At 46.7% G+C, this 21,490-nt stretch overlaps 1 protein-coding gene across 2 annotated transcripts in view; it reads right to left on the bottom strand.

Moving 5' to 3' along the window:
* TBC1D5 (TBC1 domain family member 5) overlaps nucleotides 1–21,490 on the bottom strand; it is a 124,807-nt gene that overhangs the window by 86,700 nt on the left and 16,617 nt on the right. For both annotated transcript variants that reach the window (XM_068126756.2, XM_068126757.2), the window contains exon 2: nucleotides 11,627–11,790. In XM_068126756.2, the coding sequence (XP_067982857.2) occupies nucleotides 11,627–11,708 (82 nt within the window). In that variant the 5' untranslated portion in view covers nucleotides 11,709–11,790. The remainder of the gene's footprint in view (nucleotides 1–11,626; nucleotides 11,791–21,490) is intronic.

Raw genomic sequence — 21,490 nt, 5'->3', positions numbered from 1 at the left:
GGTTGAAGGTGGCTCAGGCTGCTCGGGCTGCTCAATACATTTCAGTAGATCGGACTTTGTGTTTGGTAAATGCAGCTTACCAAAGTCTGAGAGAGAAGGTGGAAAGGGTTGTATCTCATGGGCAAAGAATTCCTTCAGGTCACCCTCGTGACTTTGCATGGCAATGTACAACTGGCCAAAAAGTGCCACATTGTTCTGGAGCACTTTGATCTTCTTCCCCTGCTTTGTCGGGGCCTTGGGTTTAGGTCTCTTGAAGAGAGCCAGTGAGTTCTTCTTGATTGGGTCATGTATAGAGCAGCTGCGATCTTCAAGTACACTCTTGACATACTCCTGATACTGCTTTATGCCTGTGTCTTCCAATGTGCGTAGTGCGGATACTACAGACTCATCCATGCAATTGCGACTGTCGAGTGTCACTAGCTCTTCAAAATCATCAAGGAAGGGGTTTCCCATTCTGTTGAAGGTTTCAGAAAGATTGTTTACTTCCTTCTGAAATGTTTTTTGTGATGCAAGGCCCTGTTCATGGTTCCGAAAATCTGGGTCATCATTGGGAAAGTATTCTTCCTCAAACTGTGTTTGCAATCTGGCCAACTCGGGACCTGTTAACATCCAGCGTCTAAATGCGACAGGGTTTCCTGTGAGTCCAATACAACCACCAGAGCCTTTGACTTTCGCGTTCTCCTGTTCATGAGCTTGGTCAAATGGGATAGTAGAGAATATTTTGCTGGTTTTAGAAAGGACCCAGTGGCATTGTTTCTCAAACTCTTCCTTGATAGGGTCAGGCAGAGACTTCATATCTCTTATGTGAACAGGCATCCATCTTGAATAGTTCACATGGTCCAGGGCAAAAAACAAAGGTGTCAGCTGCTCCAAGACATCTACATACAAAGGAAAGTTCTTTTCTCTGTGAGCCCTGATGAAGATGAGAATAAGGGTTTCGTATCTCAGGATAAGGTCCCAGTACATAAAGGTGGGACTCTTCTTCAGCATGTCATTCCTCCAAGCTTCTGCAGATTGATTGTCTTTAGGTCTCTCGGAGAGCAGGAAAGCCTTTTTTGAAGGTTATGGAGAGTAAGGAGGGTGATTTGATGGGCATGCCTGGTTCGTGTGAGATGTGACACCTTCAGAAATGAGTCGGCTATGCCAGTGAAAGCCACATCTGCCTCTGTAAGGGCGGTAGTCCAGCCAGAACTTTCCAGAATATCTCCAAGTGTGTTCCACAGTGCCATTTCTGTGTGTAAACCACCTAACATAACAACATGCACTTTTCCCCCATGAGTATCAGGCCATTTCCACTGTACAAACTTTGCCAGGGCAAATAGAGGCTGATCAAAGGTAGTGACTGGAATTTGTCCTGGGTTGAGATACTCAATCGCTTGTCTCTGGACATCCATGCCGTGCTTTATCATTGCGGCGGTGGAAGACTTTTCGTAGAACATAGGCAGTAGTGAACACACAGCTGGAGGGTCTTCTATGGGAGGTTGCTGCGAAGCATGATAGGCAGCCCAGACGATGGCATCTTCATTGGTGACATCCTCCTCTAACAGTGCTAGTGCATGTTCGACCCAACTATTTTCTTGGATAAGTGCCTCATTTAAGCAGGTCTTGGTTGGCTCTGTGTTACTCTCAGGTACTTCAATTGCAGCGGTTGTTAAAGCTACAGCAGGGACAAAAGCATAACGCACTATAAGAACGCACTATCTTGAGAAAAAATAGTTTAGATCACTTTTAAATTCAATTAGTTTGGATGTTGCAGTCAATATTATGTAGTTTGATTTCTTTGATCTTTAGACCTACGGGAAATAAACAACCATGTTGTCCATATGTGGTAGGTTATTTGTGTATCTTTTTTAAAAATAGGGCTTCAATAAAAATATTCTGGTATAATATAATCATACTTTGGTACAATTTAGCCATCGTATGACCGCTAAAAACCAAGAAAATTGCTATTTCAGCATAAATGGCGGCCATTTTGGATTTTTATGTTTTACTTTAATATTTCAGGAGGGTGACCGAACATGTTGAGGACATGGTTCTGATATTTAAGTAATATTTTGATACAATTTGGCTTTCCTCTAACAACTACAACCCAAGAAAATTGGTATTTTATCATGAACGGCAGCCATCTTGGATTTGTTTGTGTTACCATGGTTACGTACATATTTCGAGAGGGCTCCTCGGCTAAAATCAACTGATATACCCTAAGGAAGCCTCACACCAAAAATGGCGCTTTTGTCCGCCCGGTAACGGTAATCTTGAAAATTGACCCCAAGCCACCCCGCTAAACCACAATCTACCCCCGCTAATACACCCCAGATACACCTTTTTTTTTTGGGAAATTCCAACTTCTTTCCGGGAAGTCCTTGCAGTGTTCATATGTTTTATACCTCTCCCACCTAACCCCAAGCCCTCCCCCTCCCACATTTCTCCCGATGTCCCTGCTCTCAAATGTTGTGTTTGTGTCCTTCCCCCTCTCTCCCCATCTTATCTACCGCTCCCCTTATTTTGTGTTTTATGTGTCGGTTTGACTTTTTGTGTGATTAATGTTAGCTCTTTCACGAGCCTCGATCTTGTGTACAAAAAAAAAAAGAAAAAAAAAAAGCCATGTGTTTTTCGAGAGATGCAAGGATGAAATCGATTTGCTCAATTAATTTATCATCCAAAGCCAAGGATACCATTTTAAAAATTCACTTTTTTTTTTTTCTTTTTTTTTTTTGTATACAAGATCGAGGCTCGTGAAAGAGCGAACATTAATCACACAGAAAGACAAACAGACACACAAAACAAATAACATCGGGAGCGGTAGACAAGATGGGGAGAGAGGGGGAAGGACACAAACACAACATTTGAGAGCAGGGACCGAGAGACATGGAGACATCGAGAGAACTGTGGGAAGGAGAGGGCTTTGGGAGGGAGGCATGGGAAGGGGGGGGGGGGGGTGGGAGAGGTATAAAACATATGGACACTGCCAAGACTTCCAGGAAAGAAGTTGGAATTTCAAACAAGGTGGATCTGGGGTGAATTAGTGGGGGTAGAAAAGATCAAGGTTTTGGATGGGGGAAGATAAGAGATGGTGGTGAACAGCTGTTTTGAAGACCTGGAGGGAGGAGTGTGATTGAAGTGAGTGTGGGAGTTTGTTCCAGAGGCGGGAGAAAAGAGGAATGAAAGAGTGAAGGTGAGCAGAGAGCCGAGATTTCGGCAGTTTAACCATCAGAGGGTGGCTGGCAGATCTTGTGCGACCTGTAGGAATATTTGGGGGACAGAGCACAGAGAGAGCTGGGGGAGCAAGGCCGGAGAGGAGTCGGTAGCAGACAGAAAGACCACCTACCTGCCTGCGGTGAGTGAGTGAAAAGCCCTCAGAGATAGCTTCATCGCGGGAGATTCCAATGATTCTGAAAGCTTTGGATTCAACAGCGTGAAGCCGAGCCAGGTGTGAGGCAGGAGCACCAGCCCATAGGGGAGAACAGTATTCCATTGAGCTGCGGATGAAAGCCTTGTATGTGGTGAGGAGCTCAGGTGTGCCTAGGAAGGACTTCGCACGACGGAGGATGCCCAGTCGGCGACTGGCTTTGGAGGCCAGCTTGGAAATGTGGTTTTCCCAAGAAAGATCATGGCAGATGGTGAGACCCAAAAGCTTGAGCGACAGAACTTCTTGGAGAGGATTGTTGAGAAAGTAGATGGGAGGGTTGTCCAGTCGATCTTTTCGGAGAGACATAGTAAGAGTGTGAGATTTGTCAGGATTGAAAGACATGTTCCACATGTTTGACCAGTCTGTGATTTTGTCCAGGTCTTCAGAGAGTGAGGAGGCTGCAGACTGCCGATCTGAGGGAAGAGGAATGGAGCGGCAGAGAGTGGAGTCATCAGCAAAGAGATACAGAGGATTTTCCAGAGAGTCGGAGAGATCATTGATAAAGACCAGAAAAAGCACAGGGCCCAGCACACTGCCTTGGGGAACTCCAGCCTGAACGGGAAGGGGAGATGAGAGAAATCCATTCAGGGCCACACGTTGACTACGACCAGAGAGGAAGTCCGCAAGCCATGCATGGAGATTTCCATGGATACCATAGGAGGAGAGTTTGGTGAGCAGAGCTGGGTGCCAGACCGTATCGAAGGCACGTGATATGTCAAGGGAGACAGCTCTGATTTCCTGTTTGGCATTGAGGACCTCCATCCATTGTTGAGACAGCAGAAGCAGCACGTCCAGAGTAGAGTGACCTGGTCTGAAACCAAATTGATGATCAGAGATCAAGCCATTGGAGAAGAGGAAAGATTTCATATCCGAAGCAATGATGGATTCCATGACTTTGCTGATAATTGGGAGCAGGCTGATTGGTCTGTAGTTGCAAGGATCTGTTTTTGCACCTTTTTTGTGTAAAGCGGTAATGTTTGCTGATTTCCAGGATGCTGGCAGATGACCTTGAGCAAAAGATAGGGTGAAAAGAACAGAGAGAGGGTGAGATAGAGCGGCAGAGCAGGATTTTAGGACCCGTGGGCTGATGCCATCTGGTCCAGTTGCAGAATCAGAGTCGAGGTTTGACAAAAACTCCTCCACCTTGTCAGGAGAGAAGGTCACAGAGTCCAGGAGCAGTTTGGTTCGACTGGGAAAGGTGGGAACAGAGAGAGATGGGTTTGGGACTAAGGATTTTGAGGCAAACACAGAGTTGAGGCATTCGGCTTTGTCACGTGCGATGTCAACTGTGGCCATTTGAGGTAAGGGAGGGGATGGAGGGGGAACAAACACCAGAAACGGATTTGACCAGACGCCACCAGGATTTGGAGGAAGGAGACAGGTTTGAGAGTTCATTCTTGAGTGAGGAGAGATAGTGCTTCCTGGCACTCCTGAGGGTAGACACACACTTGTTCCGAGCTTGGTGGAAGGAACTGAGATTTCCTTCAGTTGGATTAGCCTTCCAAGAGGCAAAGGCAAGTTGTTTCAGGGCAACTGCCTCACCACAAGATTCAGTGTACCATGGACGGGAGGAAGGGTAAGACAACTGAAGGCGAGATGGGATAAATCTGTGCATGAGAGAGATCAGTTTGCTTTGGAAGAATTCCCAGGAAGAATTGATGTCAGAGGCAGTGGAGATGGGAGACCAATCCAGACGATTGATGGCTGCTTGAAGACCGTCCCAGTCGGCCTGAGTGAAATGCCAGACTCGTCGACGCTGAGGAGGCTCTCTGAGAATGGCCAGAGAGATGTCCACTTTGACAAGCACATGATCAGAAGAACCGATTGGACCAGAAGAAGAGCAGCAGACATTAGCAGGGAAGTTAGACACTTATTTTTGTTTGCTCTGCTGTCTGCTTCTTTATGCCTTTTGTTGTCAATGTCTGTCCCTTTGTCATGGCTCTTTGTTATTGCACCTTTGTGCCTTCACTGCAGATGCTATTTGTTTGTGTGTTACTCTTCTGCATTTCTGTTGCATGTGCTCTTTTCCTCACTCTCACTTATTATCCTCAACCTATCCCTCAACAACAAAAAAACAACTTTAACCACCCACCCAACTTTTAATCATTCACTCTATCTGCATTAGCAGCCAATAACAGCAACTTACCACACACATGTACACACATACAGCACCTTCAGAAAGTATTCACAACCTTAACTTTTTTCCCATTTTGTTGTGTTACAGCCTGAATTTAAAATTGATTAAGCTGAGATTTTTTGTCAATAATCTACACATAATACCCCATAATGTCAAAGTGGAATTTTTACAAAATAATTTAAAATTAAATACAAAAATATCTAATTTACATAAGTATTCAACCCCCTGAGTCAATACTTTGTAGAAGCGCCTTTGGCAGCGTCGAGTCTTCTTGGGAATGTCTGTCAACTTTGCACATCTGGATTTGGGGAATTTCTCCCATTCTTCCTTGCAGATTTGCTGAAGCTCTGTCAAGGTGGATGGGGAGCGTCGGTATACAGCAATCTTCAAGTCTTTCCAAAGATTCTCAATGGTATTCAAGTCTGGGCTTTGGCTTGGCCACTTGAGGACTTTCACACTCTTGTTCTGAAGCCATTCCAGTGTTGCTTTAGCTGTATGCTTGGGGTCAATAATCGCTGCAGTCTGAGGTCTTTTGCATCGTTCGAATTTTGCATTCATTGTTCCCTCTATCCATACAAGTCTCCCAGTCATCCCAGTCCGCTGAAAAGCATCCCCATAGCATTATGCTGCCACCACCATGCTTCACCATAGGGATGGTGTTAGATGGGTGATGAGCTGTGCTCTGTTTCCACCAGATGTAGCGCTTTGCATTGAGAACAGTTCAATTTTCATCTCATCAGACCACATAATCTTTTGCTCATGCCCTCAGTCTTTAACATGCCTTTTTGCAAACTCCAGGCATGCTTTCATGTGCCTTTTTCTCAGGAGTGGCTTCCGTATGACTACTCCCATAAATCCTAGATTTATGAAGTGCTCTCGAGACTGTTGTCCTTCTGGCAGGTTTTCCCATCTCAGCCAAGCAACTCTGTAGTTCTGTCAGAGTGGTCATTGGATTTTTGGTCACATCTGGCTGTAGGAAGAGTCTGGGTAGTTCCATATTCTTTCCATTTTGCAATAATGGAGCTCTTGGGAACTTTCAACACTCTAGAAATAGTTTTATACTGTTACGGTCCGCGGTTAAGGATGGTATGTTTGCCGAGCGGAGGCTCCGCGACCCCGACTAAACCCGATTCACCCAAACGTTGGCCGTATCGCGCCACCGCTATTCAATCGGGAAAAGACTAAGACGACGAATGCAAAGAGGAAGAAGAAGACGTACAGAAGAGTAACGGGGTTTATTATTATTTACACACATAAGCAAAAAGAGCAGTCACGGGTATTTACAGCAGACATGAAAACGCAGGTGACACAGTGAAAATTACTAGCTTATACAGACTTAGTTACTACCCAGGACAGCACGAACAAAACAAACTCACGTACGCAAATGGGGAACTTGCAGGCAGGAATGGCTGGAAAGGATGAGCAGGTGGGATCACAGGGCACAGCGAGCAGGTCCACTCCGGGCGGGAAGCGGGGAGCCGGCAGCTCCTTGTATTCCGCTTTACAGTGCACGCCGGCAGCTCCTGGTATTCGGCTTTACAGCGCACGCCAGCAGGGTCACTCGCTGCCCCGTCAGGGCTTCACGCGGCTGGTTGAAACGGGGCTGGACTCATCTGCCGTATCTCTTTGCAACTCGTTCGTAAAAGTTCGTCTGCTTTCTCTTGGACCCTTTCTTTGTCGTGTACCTCTCCACGCAGCTCAGCTCGTATTTCCTTCCTCTCACTTCTCTCCAGCGCGGGACTGACACGCCCTCTTACGCACCTGGACTCATCTGCCGTATCTCTCGTGTAGCTTGTCCCAGCGATCGTCGCACCCTTCTCTCCAAACCTTCAGCGCGGGTCCGACACGCCCCCTTCGGTTTCGGTACCGCCCTCCTCCCCCGTGCTCTGTTTCGTGACCTTGTATGGTAATCCCACGGGCTTGTCTCCTTATTTGGGCATCGCGCCGACGGCACGCCCCTCGTGGCGAGCCACGGGCTTGTCTCCTTATTTGGGCATCGCGCCGACGGCACGCCCCTCGTGGCGAGCCACGGGCTTGTTTCCTTATTTGGGCATGGGGCTGCACAGCCCCGCCCTTCGTGGCGCGCCCTGGGCTTGCCTCTCCCTAGCGACCCCGCCCCTCCTGTTCAAACAGAGCACGGAGCACATATTCACTATAGCAGCGAATTGAGAGGGCGTGCACCCCACGCTTGTGAACTGCTTTACCCACAGATGGAGAGTTTGGCTGGGAAATGGAATTATTGAAGGGGAGCTATTCTTAATTGATTCGGTGCAATGGAGTATTATTCTAATGGAAGACAAGGCCTTACTCTAAAACACATAATAAGATATAAGCTACTGAACAAGGGTTTTATCGGGTCCTGCAATGTGGTGTTTCATGGAATAACTACCGGGACGCCCTTTTTACCTTTACACAACTCTGGAGGCAGGAGGGGCCATATTCAACCAAGGTTACACAACAATTTACCACTACAATACACACAATCAAAAAAATGCAATCCTCATATCCGCAACAATACTATACCCTTCCCCAGATCTATGCCTCCTCACAATTCCATCTCAGAGTTGTATGGACAGTTCCTTGGACTTCATGGTAGAGTTTCTGCCCCGACATGCACTGCCAACTGTGGGACCTTATATAGAAAGATGTGTTTCTTTCTAAATCATGTCCAATCAATTAATTGAATTTGCCATAGGTGGACTCCAATCAAGTGGTTGAGACATACCAAGGATGGTCAAAGGAAATTGGATGCACTTGAGCTCAATTTGGAGGGTCACAGCAAAGGGGTTGCATACTTATTGACTCAAGATATTTCAGCTTTTCATTGTTTATTACATGTTGCCATGTTCCTGGGGATTAAGATCCCCAAGGTGACAAATGGCCGATCAAGCTTCACTCCGAGGCGTTCACTCCAACTATGGCGGTGTTATATAGAGAGCGGGACGTGCGACTGCACGCTATAAAATCCAGAGCCAAGAGAGGGAAAATGCGACTGCTAGCATGAACACCAAGAACCGAGAGAAGGAAAATGCCGGGACATGTCCTTTTTACTCCTCGGTCTCAAACATTCCATGATGACGTCCACACGCACTCCAATCAGAGTCCCACTACCCTCCCTATACAATCCTATCTGGCCCCAAGGTATTTCACTGGTACCCCCCACAAATGTAACAATATTTTGTAACAATTTAGAAAAAATAATTCCACTTTGACACTATGGGGTATTGTGTGTAGATCAGTGACAAAAAATCTAAATTTTATCAATTTTAAATTGAGGCTGCAACACAACAAAATGTGAGAAATGTTAAGGGGTGTGAATACTTGCTGAAGGAGCTGTATACATGCACGCACACACAAAAGTGAGAGACTCCAGACATGGGAGAGCTTAGTTCCACCTTCTGAAGCCTGCATATGGAGATGACAACCAACAGCACACACACACACACACACACACACACACACACACACACACACACACACACACACACACACACACACACACACACACACACACACACACACACACACACACACACAGCTTGGGGGAAGTGTTGTCACTTCCCCAGGGTTCTCTGGGTACAAGTGATGTCACAACAATGGCGCTACCTTTCTCACTACATTCAGCAGGGCATTTCCGAAGGAAGAATTTCCTCCTCCCAATGGATTCCAACCAATAGGGATTGTCCATGCCCTATCATTTTAAATGCTGAACTTCCAAGCAGGAAAGCAGCACGTATCACTTTTGAAGTCCTTGGTATGACTCGGCCTGGGTTCGGACCGCCGACTTGACAGACACAGAGTGCACCATGACCAAACATAACCATTACACAGAGTCTGATAATAACAACAGCTTTAATCAAAAGAAAGAATTTGTATTTATTGGTGCTACCTCTTACCCCACTTTTTTTTTTACTTTCTCTCTGAGCCTTATTCCCCTCCCAACTCGGTCTGTCAAGTCATTTTATGCTCTTTCCTCCAAGATTGCTCCCTCTGCTCTCTTTCCTCCAACCCTCCCCATATACTTCAGGATGCATTCATTATCCCAGGAACCCACAAGCCCCACTCCCCACGTCCCAGTTAAACTTCCAAAATCCAGGCTGACAACACACATCTCAACTCTTTTATTATGCAGTTCTCCCATCGAACGAACTGTCCTCCAGGAGCTGTTCTGTCTCATTCTTTCCATTGGCTTCAAGTAAGCAGGGCACCACCATCTCTCGTCATTCTTAAATCTGACCCACGATCTTTATTACCCCCATTAACCTTTTCTAACCCAACCAACTTACTTGCTATTTCTATTGTTGTGAAATGTTCCATTTACAAACGTTTTTTCATGGTGCCATACTTTTATTTTCTGGGAAAGACGATTTAAAGTGAATTATGTCCAAAACTTAAATCTAAAACCAAAAGATGTAAAACGATACATGTTATATAATCGCAACACTCGATTACTTTTGGATTCAGAAATAACAAAACATTTACACAGATGTAATGTTTAATTCTGCATCACCTGATACATAGCTCAATTAATTAACCTAACTAGATGGTATTCATAGAATACTTAACCTGCACAATCAGCTTGGTGCGAGCCAACTCTTCTGCTTTTGAACGTTTTTTTTTTGTTTTTTTTCCTTGATCCAATATGGCTGCCAGACCATGTGAGCGATGACATCATAAATTAATAGTCTCTAATATAATTGTTGCATAGATCATGGTCAATAAATTTCAAGCTGATCAGATTAAGCGTTGTCCCTTTCGAATTATGATGTCATAATTATGGCACAAATGACGTCGTTAACAACACCTATTCCCCATATTGAGTTCTTTACAATGAACCACGTTTAAATTTTTTCCATTGAGCGGTTTTGGAGAAATCGAGGTGCAACTTTTTTCGGTTTTTCCAAGATGGCGCCTGCACCACATGCTTATAATTAAACTATTCTACAGGAGGAGCCCGCTCCTACTATGAAAATTACGGGTCAATCGGACCAATAATTGCAGAGGAACAAAAAAATTCATCATGATCGGATTAGTGTTGTACTTGTCGACTTATGACATCATAACGAAGGCACCGATGACATCATTAACACATCTTATTCCCCATGGGGAGTAGTTGACAATGAGCCAGGTCTCAATTTTTTCAACGGAGTGGTTTCAGAGATATAGAGGTGCGAAGTTTTTCCAAGATGGCGCCTGCACCATGTGACCTATGACATCATAAGTATCATTAACATATTCTACAAGAGGAGGCACTCCTATGGTGAAAATTTTATGTCAATCTGACAAAGAATTGCTGAGAAACAAAAAATTCATACTGATAGAATCAAGCGTTGTACTTGTCAAATTATGACGTCATAATTAAGGTACCGATGACATAATTATTAACATATCTTATTCCCGAAGGGGAGTACTTGACAATGAGCCACGATTCAATTTTTCCATGGAGCGGTTTCAGACATAGAGGTGCAACTTTTTTCGATTTTTCCAAGATGGCACCTGCACCACGTGACATATGACGTCATAATTGTCATTTAAAAAATTCTACAGGAGGAGCCGCTCATATGAAAATGTTGTGTCCATCGGACTGACAGTTGCAGAGGAATTTTTTTTTCATACTGATCAGAACAAGCGTTGTACTTGTCGAATTATGATGTCATAATGAAGGCACTGATGACATAATCAACTTGTCTTATTCCGTTTGGGGAGTACTTGACAATGAGCCATGTTTCAATTTTTTCATTTGAGTGGTTTGGGAGATATTGAGGTGTGACGTTTTTCCAAGATGGTGTCCATACCACATGACCTATGACGTTATAATTATGAATTTTAAAAAATTCTACATGTGTAGGCACTCCTATGGTAAAATGTTGTGTCAATCGGATCAACGGTTGCCGAGAAAATGAATTTTTAAAAATGCAGACACATACGCACATATGCCATACGTACGCACATAAGCAACCAAATGCCTTTCCCTGCTTTTTGCTTCACGAGTGCAGGGTAATGAAGTCCCAACAATAGGAAGCCTCTAAAGACACATTCTTTTATATTAACGGCAGTTTTCTCAACCAATACCAATGTACCTGGTGATTCGGCCTGGAGTGGGTGCCAAGCAGAAATACTATGACCATTGTCACTGAGGCTGCGACCAGACTTGCTCTGCATCTTGCTTTATGGGTCGGCACTGGAGGGCCAAAGCAGGCCGTTCCTCCTTGGCATGGAAGAGGAGTCCGATTTCAGAAAACACCTACACGTCATAGTCAAAACACAAAATAGCCAAAACAATGAGTAGAACATGAAGTCCACATCGTTTCAAGTGATAAAATCGCTCGTCTGATCTGCATAACAATATTTTAAGACTGGTACAAACTTCCACTATTACAATAGGGAATATTCTTTATCTACCGACAGAGAATGAATGGGATGGCAACATAGAGAGTAACCCAGTTTTAGGACCGGCAGAGAAGATAACTGAGAAGGAAGTTGAGGAAGTGATAAAAGCAATGAAGAGTGGAAAAGCGGGAGGCCGACGGGAGTTGTGGGAGATATGTTGAAGGCAGCAGGAAGTTGGGGTGTGAAGAGAATGACAGAGATCTGTAATCTGGTGGTGAAAGAATGCCGCATTCCAGTGGATTGGGAACTGAGTACCCTCGTCCCTCTATACAAGGGGAAAGGTGACCCTCTGGAGTGTGGCTCGTACCGAGCGATAAAGTTATTGGAACATGGAATGAAGGTATTGGAAAGGGTGTTGGAGAGGAGGATAAGGAAGAAAGTGAAGATCGACGAAATGCAGTTTGGATTTATGCCAGGAAGAGGAACGACAGATGCGCTTTTCATTGTGAGGCAGTTGCAGGAGAAGTACATGGATAAGAGGAAGAAGTTGTTTTTTGGGTTTGTTGATCTGGAGAAAGCATTCGATAGGGTTCCACACAAAGTATTGACATGGGCATTGAGGAAGTTATGAGTGGAGGAATGGTTGATCAGAGTAGTGATGGCAATGTACAAAAGAGCGCGCACATGTGTAAGGATGAAGGACGGGAACAGTGGTGAGTTTGAGGTGAAGGTGGGAGTGCATCAGGGGTCGGTACTAAGTCCACTGCTATTTGTAGCTGTGATGGAGGTGCTGGCTCAGAACGTAAAGGAGGGTTTACCGTGGGAGTTGTTGTATGCAGATGATCTGGTGTTGATTGCGGAAAGTATGGATGGACTGAAGGAAAAGATGAACAAGTGGAAGGAATGTATGGAGACAAAAGGTCTGAAGGTGAATATCGGAAAGACGAAGGTGATGGCAAGTGGTAAAGCATGTGGTGAGGTGGAAAGAACTGGGAAGTGGCCGTGTGCTGTGTGCAGGAAGGGTGTCGGAGTGAACTCCATTCAATGTACAATGTGCGCTGAGTGGGTTCATCAAAAATGTAGTGGTCTGAGAGGGTCATTTACCAGTGTGGCAGCTACATTCAAATGTAAGGAGTGCACAGAGGGAGCTGCAGATGGAGGAAATGTTGAGTTGGATATTGGAGACGGCGTGAAGCTGGAAGGTGTGAAAACATTTTGCTACCTCGGAGACATGCTGAATGGAGAAGGTGGATCAGACTCGGCAATGGTTGCTCGAGTGAGATGTGCATGGAAGAAGTTTCGGGAACTGAGTGGCGTGCTGATGAGGAGGAGAGTGTCGCTGAAGCTGAAGGGAAAGGTGTTTGCTGCATGTGTGAGAAGTGTTATGATTTATGGGAGCGAGACATGGGTATTTTGGGTAATGAACGTAGAGCAGTAACGAAGGCTGGAAAAGGTGCAAATGCGAATGGTTCGATGGATGTGTGGAGTATCGTTGAGAGAGAGGAAGACAAATGATGAATTGCGAAAGATGATGGGAATATTGCCTGTGATTGATGCTGTGAAGAGGAACAGGTTGAGATGGTTTGGTCATGTGTTGAGGAAGGATGAAAGTGACTGGTTGAGAAGAGTGATGGAAGTTAATGTGGAAGGAAGTAGAGGACGGGGAAGACCGAGAAAGACTTGGCTAAAGATGGTGGAAGAAGAAATGCGGGCAAGGGGGTTAACAAGGAGAGATGCAGAAAATAGGGCAAAATGGAGAAGATTGTTATGGGGACCGCAAGGCTAACCCCCGCTCTAGCAGGGAAAATGGCCTTAAAATGCATGTTGTTGTTGTTGTTGTTGTTGTTGTACCGACTCCTCTCCGACCTTGCTACCCCAGCTCTCTCTGTGCTCTGTCCCCCAAATATTCCTGCAGGATGCACAAGATCTGCCAGCAACCCTCTTCTGGTGAAACCGCCAAAATCAAGACTCTCTGCTCACCTTCACCCTTTCATTCCTATTTACTCCCGCCTCTGGAACAAACTCCTTCACTCTATTCAATTCTACTCCTCCCTCCAAGTCTTTAAAACAGCTGTTCACCACCATCTCTTATCTTCCCCCATCCAAAACCTTGATCTTTTCTACCCCCGTTAAAACACTCCAAATCCACCTCCTTCAATTTCCAACTTCTTTCCTGAAATTCCGAGGAATATTCATTTGCTTTATACCGTGTACCCCTCCCCCTCCCCGACCACCCGCCCCCCACCTCCTCCCACCGGCCCTCTCTCGTCCACAGATCTACCAATGTCCCTGTTTTCGACTGTTGTTTTCTCGACTTTCCTCTCTCTCCCCCTCGCCTCCCACTCCCTTTATTAGTCCCCTACCGGTGTACACCGGAGGGGACTCTAGGTTTGCACTCCGTCCCTCCGTATGTTAGTCTGTCAGTCAGTCAATCAGTCCGTCACGCAAAGAACAGTTTTCCAGACTTTTTTTTCTAAACTCTTAATGCTAATGATTTCAACCTTGGTACATGGTTTCCTCATGATAAGTTACAGATCAAGTTCGAACTTCACGACGTTTCGAGCATTTTTGACAAAGTTATGGCACTTTGAACTTTGGTAATTTCACCAACAGTTTTCTGGAGGACAGACTGCCGGTAGGGGACATGTATTGCAGCGCAATACTCAGAACGCTTGTTTATTGTATGTTTTATGGGTCTGTGCTTGTTCTTGTGTGTAATGTGTTAGCTCTTACACGAGCCTCAACTCTGTATACAATAAATAAATAAATAAATAAAAGAAGCAAATGTCTTACAAAGACAGTTTAACATCTTTGACCACCATCCCCAAAATGGTTTTGAAGAAAAGAGAGTCATAGCGCATCATTGCATGCAATCTGGCCACAAATTTGACATTGCTGGGACCCATGTACTCGACAAGACATCTAACAAACGACAGAGGTTGGTACTGGAAGCATGGCACGTCAAGAAGGTGGTCTTACTGGGGAGACTGTGGAGATACCCTCACAATACATACCTATGATACAAATGACAAAAACTAGTGGGTGCAAGCAACTGCATAAGGTGAGCAACAAACAACACTCAAACCCTAACCCCGCACCCATACATGTACAACACCTAACGGACACTCCACGAATCATGCAACCCACACATCACCACGTCCAACCCGGACACAATACCAGCCATGGTCGTGCTCCAGAAACACAAAAACAACGTGTATATATACAGACTTGGCATTTAATATGGAATATTTTTTTTGTGGGGGTGAACTTACTTTTCAAGATGACTTAGAACCAAAAGTTCATTGGAATTATGTTGAAATTATTCTAGATTTTGTTGATGTGACCTTGAAAAGAAACAAAAACCACATTTGACATTTCGAAGCAAATAAATTGATCCTTGAAAGTGATGTAAACTGATATCGAACTCAATTCACGGACAGTACTGTGTTAAACTTCTGTGCATTTTCCAGAAGTATCTCTTTATTTTGCACATTAGCCCAAATTTTTTTTTAACAAAAACAAAAGTGAAATTACGACTGGGATTACGGACAGTAAAATTACAGTTCAGTACTTTGTGTAACCCCCACGAGCATTCAGGAGAGCACGTACACGTTGAGGCATGCTGTTCACGAGATTTGCCAAGGTTTGGACAGGAATCGCTTGCCATGCAGTGTCAATAGCCTGCTGCAATTCACGCACAGAGGCAGGCTGCTGGTCCAAGTTGTTGATTCGACGCGTTAATTCTGCCCACAACTTCTCAATCGGATTCATATCCGGGGACATGGCAGGCCACTCCATATGCTCTACACCACGGTCAGCAAGAAAGTGTTGGATCATGCGAGCACGATGAGGCCGTGCATTGTCATCTTGGAAGACAAAGTTTCCTCGAAAGGCTGCACGAACAAATGGAAGCAATGTTTCTTCCAGAATGGCCCTGTGCTTGAACTGGTTCAGGTTTCCATTCAGAACAACCAGGTCAGTTTTGCCCCCTGCATGAAAAGCAGCCCAAACGGTCACCCCACCACCTCCAGCTTGGACTCTTGGCACTATACAATCTTCGTTGTAGGCTTCATGCACTTGTCTGCGCACTCGGACGCGGCCATATTGACGATAGACCAGAAATCTAGACGTGTCACTGACGATCACGTGATTCCAGTGTCCTGGCTGCCATTGACGGTGCTCTCTGGCCCACTGCAATCGGTGCTGGCGGTGTTGTCTGGTCAGACGTGGCTTTCTCAGGGGACGCCTGGCACAATAGCCAGCTTGAACCAGTCGTTGGTTGACTAGCCTTCTGGATACAGGCACATTTGTCAGTTGCTGCCACTCAGCCCTAAGCCGATTAGCTGACTTGGTACGGCCATTGCGGACTAACCGGTGCAGCTGGCGATCATCCCTCCTTGTGGTTCTGTGGGGACGTCCTGACCTCGGTATTGGAGTAGGGACACCCCTCTGAGCATTTCGTTTCAGGATCTTTGACACCTGACCTTGAGTAATGCCATACTGCCGAGCAATAGCATGCTGTATCATGCCGGAATTTCGTAAAGCCACCACTAAATGACAAACAGCATTGTCGAGTTGACGCACCATCTCCAGGGGAAGCGGCAATAACTTTTGTAGACGTGCAGCAGTTGTTTTCCACGAATACAGAACGCAACAACCCTTATATACCCGATTGTGAAGCCAATCGTCAAATGTACCTGTCCGTAAATTTTGTCACGCCACCTGTGATATAATCCTGTTATTGACTTCTTGCTGCGACAAACAATCGGTGACATGGTTCTTTTAAGAAAGAAATCACCGAAGCGTAAAAGAAACTCACCAGATTGATATACTGAGTTCAGAAAGTAAACCCAAGTCAAGAAAAAATATATATTCCATATTAAATGCCAAGTCTGTATATATATTGTTACAGATTCGGGGGTCGGCGCTCCCCTTATCAAGGGGGGATTAATCCCCTCGTCCTTTAAGCTGGCCGTCCCGAGTCCTGGAGCTATGACGTCACTTCCGGTCAGCGCTGAATAGGGTGGAAGGCCAAATTGTTCCTATTACCGAATTACCAGCGCCTTCCGGGAAGCGAGGAAATGAGCCCCGCTCGAGCCGCGGCGGTAGTGGACACGCCGAGCGAAGCAAGCCGCGACTCAGGCCGTAAACAAGGACTAAACCCGATTCGGAGCGATTCCTATCGTGCCACAGGTACTCAATCGAGAAAAGACTAAAGCGATCGGATAAGAGGAAACCAGAGTTTGGGAAGAACAACGATGGGTTTATTAATTATGTACAAAACCAAGAAGAAGAAGAAAGGAAAGAATGTACAAGAAGGGAAGAAGGAGAAGGAAACAGGGCAGTCTTATATAGTCTTACTCTACAACCCCAGACAAACAGACACACTCACACGGGGATTGTAGCTGGTAGGGTGGAAGGTCCAGATCACTCGTCCGGTCCCAACTCGTACCGTGGTGGTGGTGGAAAAGACAGCAGGCCGGCAGCGCGCCACGTGTCGTTGACCGCGAGCGGACCTTACATATAGCGGGGGGACTGGGATGCTGCGTACATGATAAACGTATATCGTGCCAAACGCTCTCTCTCCCTCAATGTTTGTATGCAAGAGCGCCGCTGAACAGGTTCTCTGCGCAGTCCGAAGCAGCACCACAAGCCGTCTCCCCTCAAAGTCTGTCAAAGGGGCTCTGCGCAGTTTCGTCTCTCTCATCGGACCTGGTGTAAAGGCTTGCGCTCGCGCTTATATTACGCGCTCCCAGATCACTCCGCGCTTTATCAAGCCACGCCCACCAGAGATATTTCATCAGCCCTGGTTGGCTGGTGGGGCTTACCGGCCACGCCTTTGATGAGTAGTTGACGTGGCCACACCTTGTCCTTGGCGCTCCGCCCCCTTCTTCCTTGAGCCGACCGCATGGTCAATGGCGGCGCCTGTGCGCACGCTAACCAAGGCGCGTAACAGAATTTGGAGAGAGGTCGCAAAATGAACAAAAGGGCCTACTCCTTATTTGATTGATGCAACGCAGATTCAACTATTGGAAACATGGCCTTATCTAAAACACATAATAAGGAAATAACTGAGTTCCTATGGTGGCCTACGTGTTGCTTGTGGACTAACTAGGGGTGCAACCTTTAACCTTTACCGTCATATTTACAAGTGATTATTATTTACAAAAGTGTGGGTTCTAAAACCGCAACACTGCACCCTCCCTTTTTCCAGGCTCGTCCCGAGCCGACACACAAGGGCTATCTTTTAACTTAGTGTGGCACTTAGGTGTGGTTACCCTCTACTTTTAACCTCACCCTGAGTGCAACAGTTTTAACACTAAACATGTCCCGCCTGCTGCGTTGCATCCTATCTAACGGACTCACACCCACAATTAACCGAATTGCGGAATGGTCTTCAAACTAAACATTTAGCCGGTGGGGAGCATTATTTACAAAAACACCACTATTTTGATTATTTACAACTACAACCCAGGACCTGTCTTTTGTGGGAAGAGAAAGATCTTTTTGAAAAGAGGAAAAATACCACTGCCATGCGCTGCACCGATACACCATACCATATGCACCAATATGCACCAATAAAGAAAAAATGCACCAAAAGCACCATAAAAGCACCATCACCAAAATGCACAAAACAAACGTTTTAAAAATAAGCAATGATGTCTTCTGCTTCTCTGCTCTGCTGAGCCGCTGTTTCTGGTTGTCTTGATCTTCTTGCTTGATGTTAATTATTTATGAAAAAGGGCACAAACCACGTCCGCTTTTTATTATTGATTTGGCCAGCAGGGCCAACTCCGGTGGTCCACTGCTGGGCATGGGTGCCACTTAAAAACACAGTGGTCCGCAAGGCAGACACCGCCGGCAGCAATGGTCGGTCCCAGCAGAGACGCCAGGCCACAGAACGTGTGGTCCATAAGGTGGTGCGAGGCCACAGAACGTGTGGTCCATATGGTGCATCAGTGCAGGCAGGAGGCACCTGCACACTTCCCTCGGGCACAAAAGAACAAGGCCCATGAGTGGGGAAGGAAGGACAAGCAGATCAGCGGGCAGGGGCGCAAGGGTACACATCAATACAAGATAATGCAGACATGAAGGGCGCGGGAGAGCGAGCCGAGAAAGCTCGTCCCTAACCGTTCGTCACCCCCCATGTCACCTACTCTACCCTTGCCCCTACCCCGTATTTACACCATTTACAAATCCGTCTCTACGTCTTGTCTTTCCCATCCCCTCTAAACCAAATTCATCATCAATCCCTCCAAAGGAGGAAGAGATGGAATATCAAACAATGTCTCACCCACGTCGAGATGCATCTTGCATTCCAAATGTTTGCAAAAAATGTGGTGTGGAGTTTTATCACCGAGGTGAGTGGATGCGGATTGCGGATGGTGCGAAGAGATTTTCATCCTAGCTATACTTCTAAATGACATTAACACTTTACACTACCCGGGGTCTTGCTCTGCCAATCCATTGGCCAACTTTACTCTATGTGGTTCTAAAAACCAATTCCCATTGCACATACTGTGGCGCTCTACTAATTTGGGGTCTCACTCCCCCGATTTTTCAACCTGTGCCCTTGCACAATTTCAGGGCTGGGTCGTGTGGCTCACCAGCAGGTCCACTCACCTGCACACCTCCGCCACTGCAGTTGCCACCCGAGCTTACCTAGCTCCTCACCCTAACCTGGGGAAGGCCCTCTGGCTCCCTTACCCCACTAATGCTCCCTCTGGCATTGGGCTACCCGGGTCCTCTCTCGGGATCCACGGGCCCCATTGAACTCTACTTGGCTCCCAGAGCCTACCTGCGGCCTCACCTGGCCGACAGACTACCAGTGGCGGAGTGCTCAACCAACCACACTCACTAACAGGCCACACGCCCAGCCATTCCATACACTCATGCACCCAACAAAACACTTCTGTGCAACTACCCGCACCACAGATGTCAATATCCAACCACAATTTACCTACTCCCGCTACCTAACTTTAATCTACCCTCCCCGGGTACTCGTGAGGGGGTCCATCCTTCCCCCATCCACTCCTTCGCACCATACACTCCACGTATTCCACACTACTCACTCCACACCATTCATTCCAGAACATTTATTCCACTTTTACACACACACACACACACACACACACACACACACACACACACACACACACACACACACACACACACACACACACACACACACACACACACACACACACACACACACACACACACACACACACACACACACACACGCACACACACCTCTCTCGAGCATTGCCTCACTTCATCACCCTCACCACAAAGAACTTCCATACCAATTCCTCATTTCATTCGAAACCTACTCACACACACAGCATCATCTAAGCTATCTACTCCCTTCTAATACTGGTGCTCCCCGTCATCCCTTATACTAAGCACTCCCTCGTCATTATAATCCAACTACTCTACTCTACGTCCCCACTACCTGTACAAAGTCACTACTTAACTCTCAAGTCTCCTATAGTCATCTCTAGATCCTAACATTATCCTAACCCTCCCGGGCTAGTTTGGTACTGCCAATCCCCATAAAACTATAGCTCCTTTGCCCAAAGATACAATGTGAGGGATGGTAGATCTGCCATCCCTCTACACCGTATACCATTTACCATCACTATCGCTATCCCTCCACTACTCTGAGCCTCTCGGTGCGGGAAATACATTCTTACAGCTCGGCTTCGAAAAGCCGGCAATGCGTGCGGATGGTCAGTCTCCTGCAGGTTGGGTCCGTCCGGCATTTGGATTCAGGGGAGGAGGTTTTGTCGGACCAAGGCTCCAAGCAACATCCCTACGCAGGGCCTTGCGCTCCTAAGTGCGATTGCCCAGCCTTCCCTGGCCGGAGCGCCGCTATCACAAGGGGGCGCCGCTCCGAACCCTTCTCCTTCCCCTCGAACTGGGCCGATCGCTTTGCCTAACAAAGCGCGGCACCGACCGTGCAGGGCGGAGCCCGGCCCGAATCGTGCACGGCGCTCCGTGCAGGAGCGACGCGGCACCGATCCCCGCCGGCCCCCGCAGCACATAAATAACAAAAGAACACCGCGCCCCGAGAGCTCGCGTCGGCTATACGTCGGCCTGAACACTGTCCCGGTTAGCGTCGATGCTCCCCTCGCATGCTCACACCACGCGTTCCTTTTCTCTCTCGCAAAACCCGGCGCTCCAACGCCTCTCATACACTCCGTCATTGCACTCGCTCGTGCATTCCCTTTTGCTCCACACAGGTGCACACCACTCGCTGCTCGCACACTCCATAACACACCTCTCTCACGCACCTTCTTGCGCACACTCTCCCGGTACGTACTCCGTACCGGCGTACCACTCATGGAGGTGCACTCTTGCATCCACCCACTCAGCGCACACCTAATCACATGCTCCGGTGTGCATTCCCGCACACTCGCCACGACCAACTCAGGTGTGCATCGTCGCACACGCTCCTCATCCTTCTCACTCTCCGTGTCACTCTCACCCTCACTATCACACTCCGATGTGCATTCGCTTTCACTTTCAGACTCTGTCGTGCATTCATTCTCACTCTCTGCAATGCACTCGCGCTCCGGCGCCATTCGCACACGCACGCCATTTCCACTCAC

Source organism: Myxine glutinosa, chromosome 10, assembly GCF_964187855.1.
Source record: "Myxine glutinosa chromosome 10, kmMyxGlut1.1, whole genome shotgun sequence".
Taxonomy (NCBI): Eukaryota; Metazoa; Chordata; class Myxini; order Myxiniformes; family Myxinidae; genus Myxine; species Myxine glutinosa.
The sequence above is the reverse complement of the archived record's forward strand: the minus strand, read 5'-3'. Positions and strand labels throughout refer to the sequence as shown.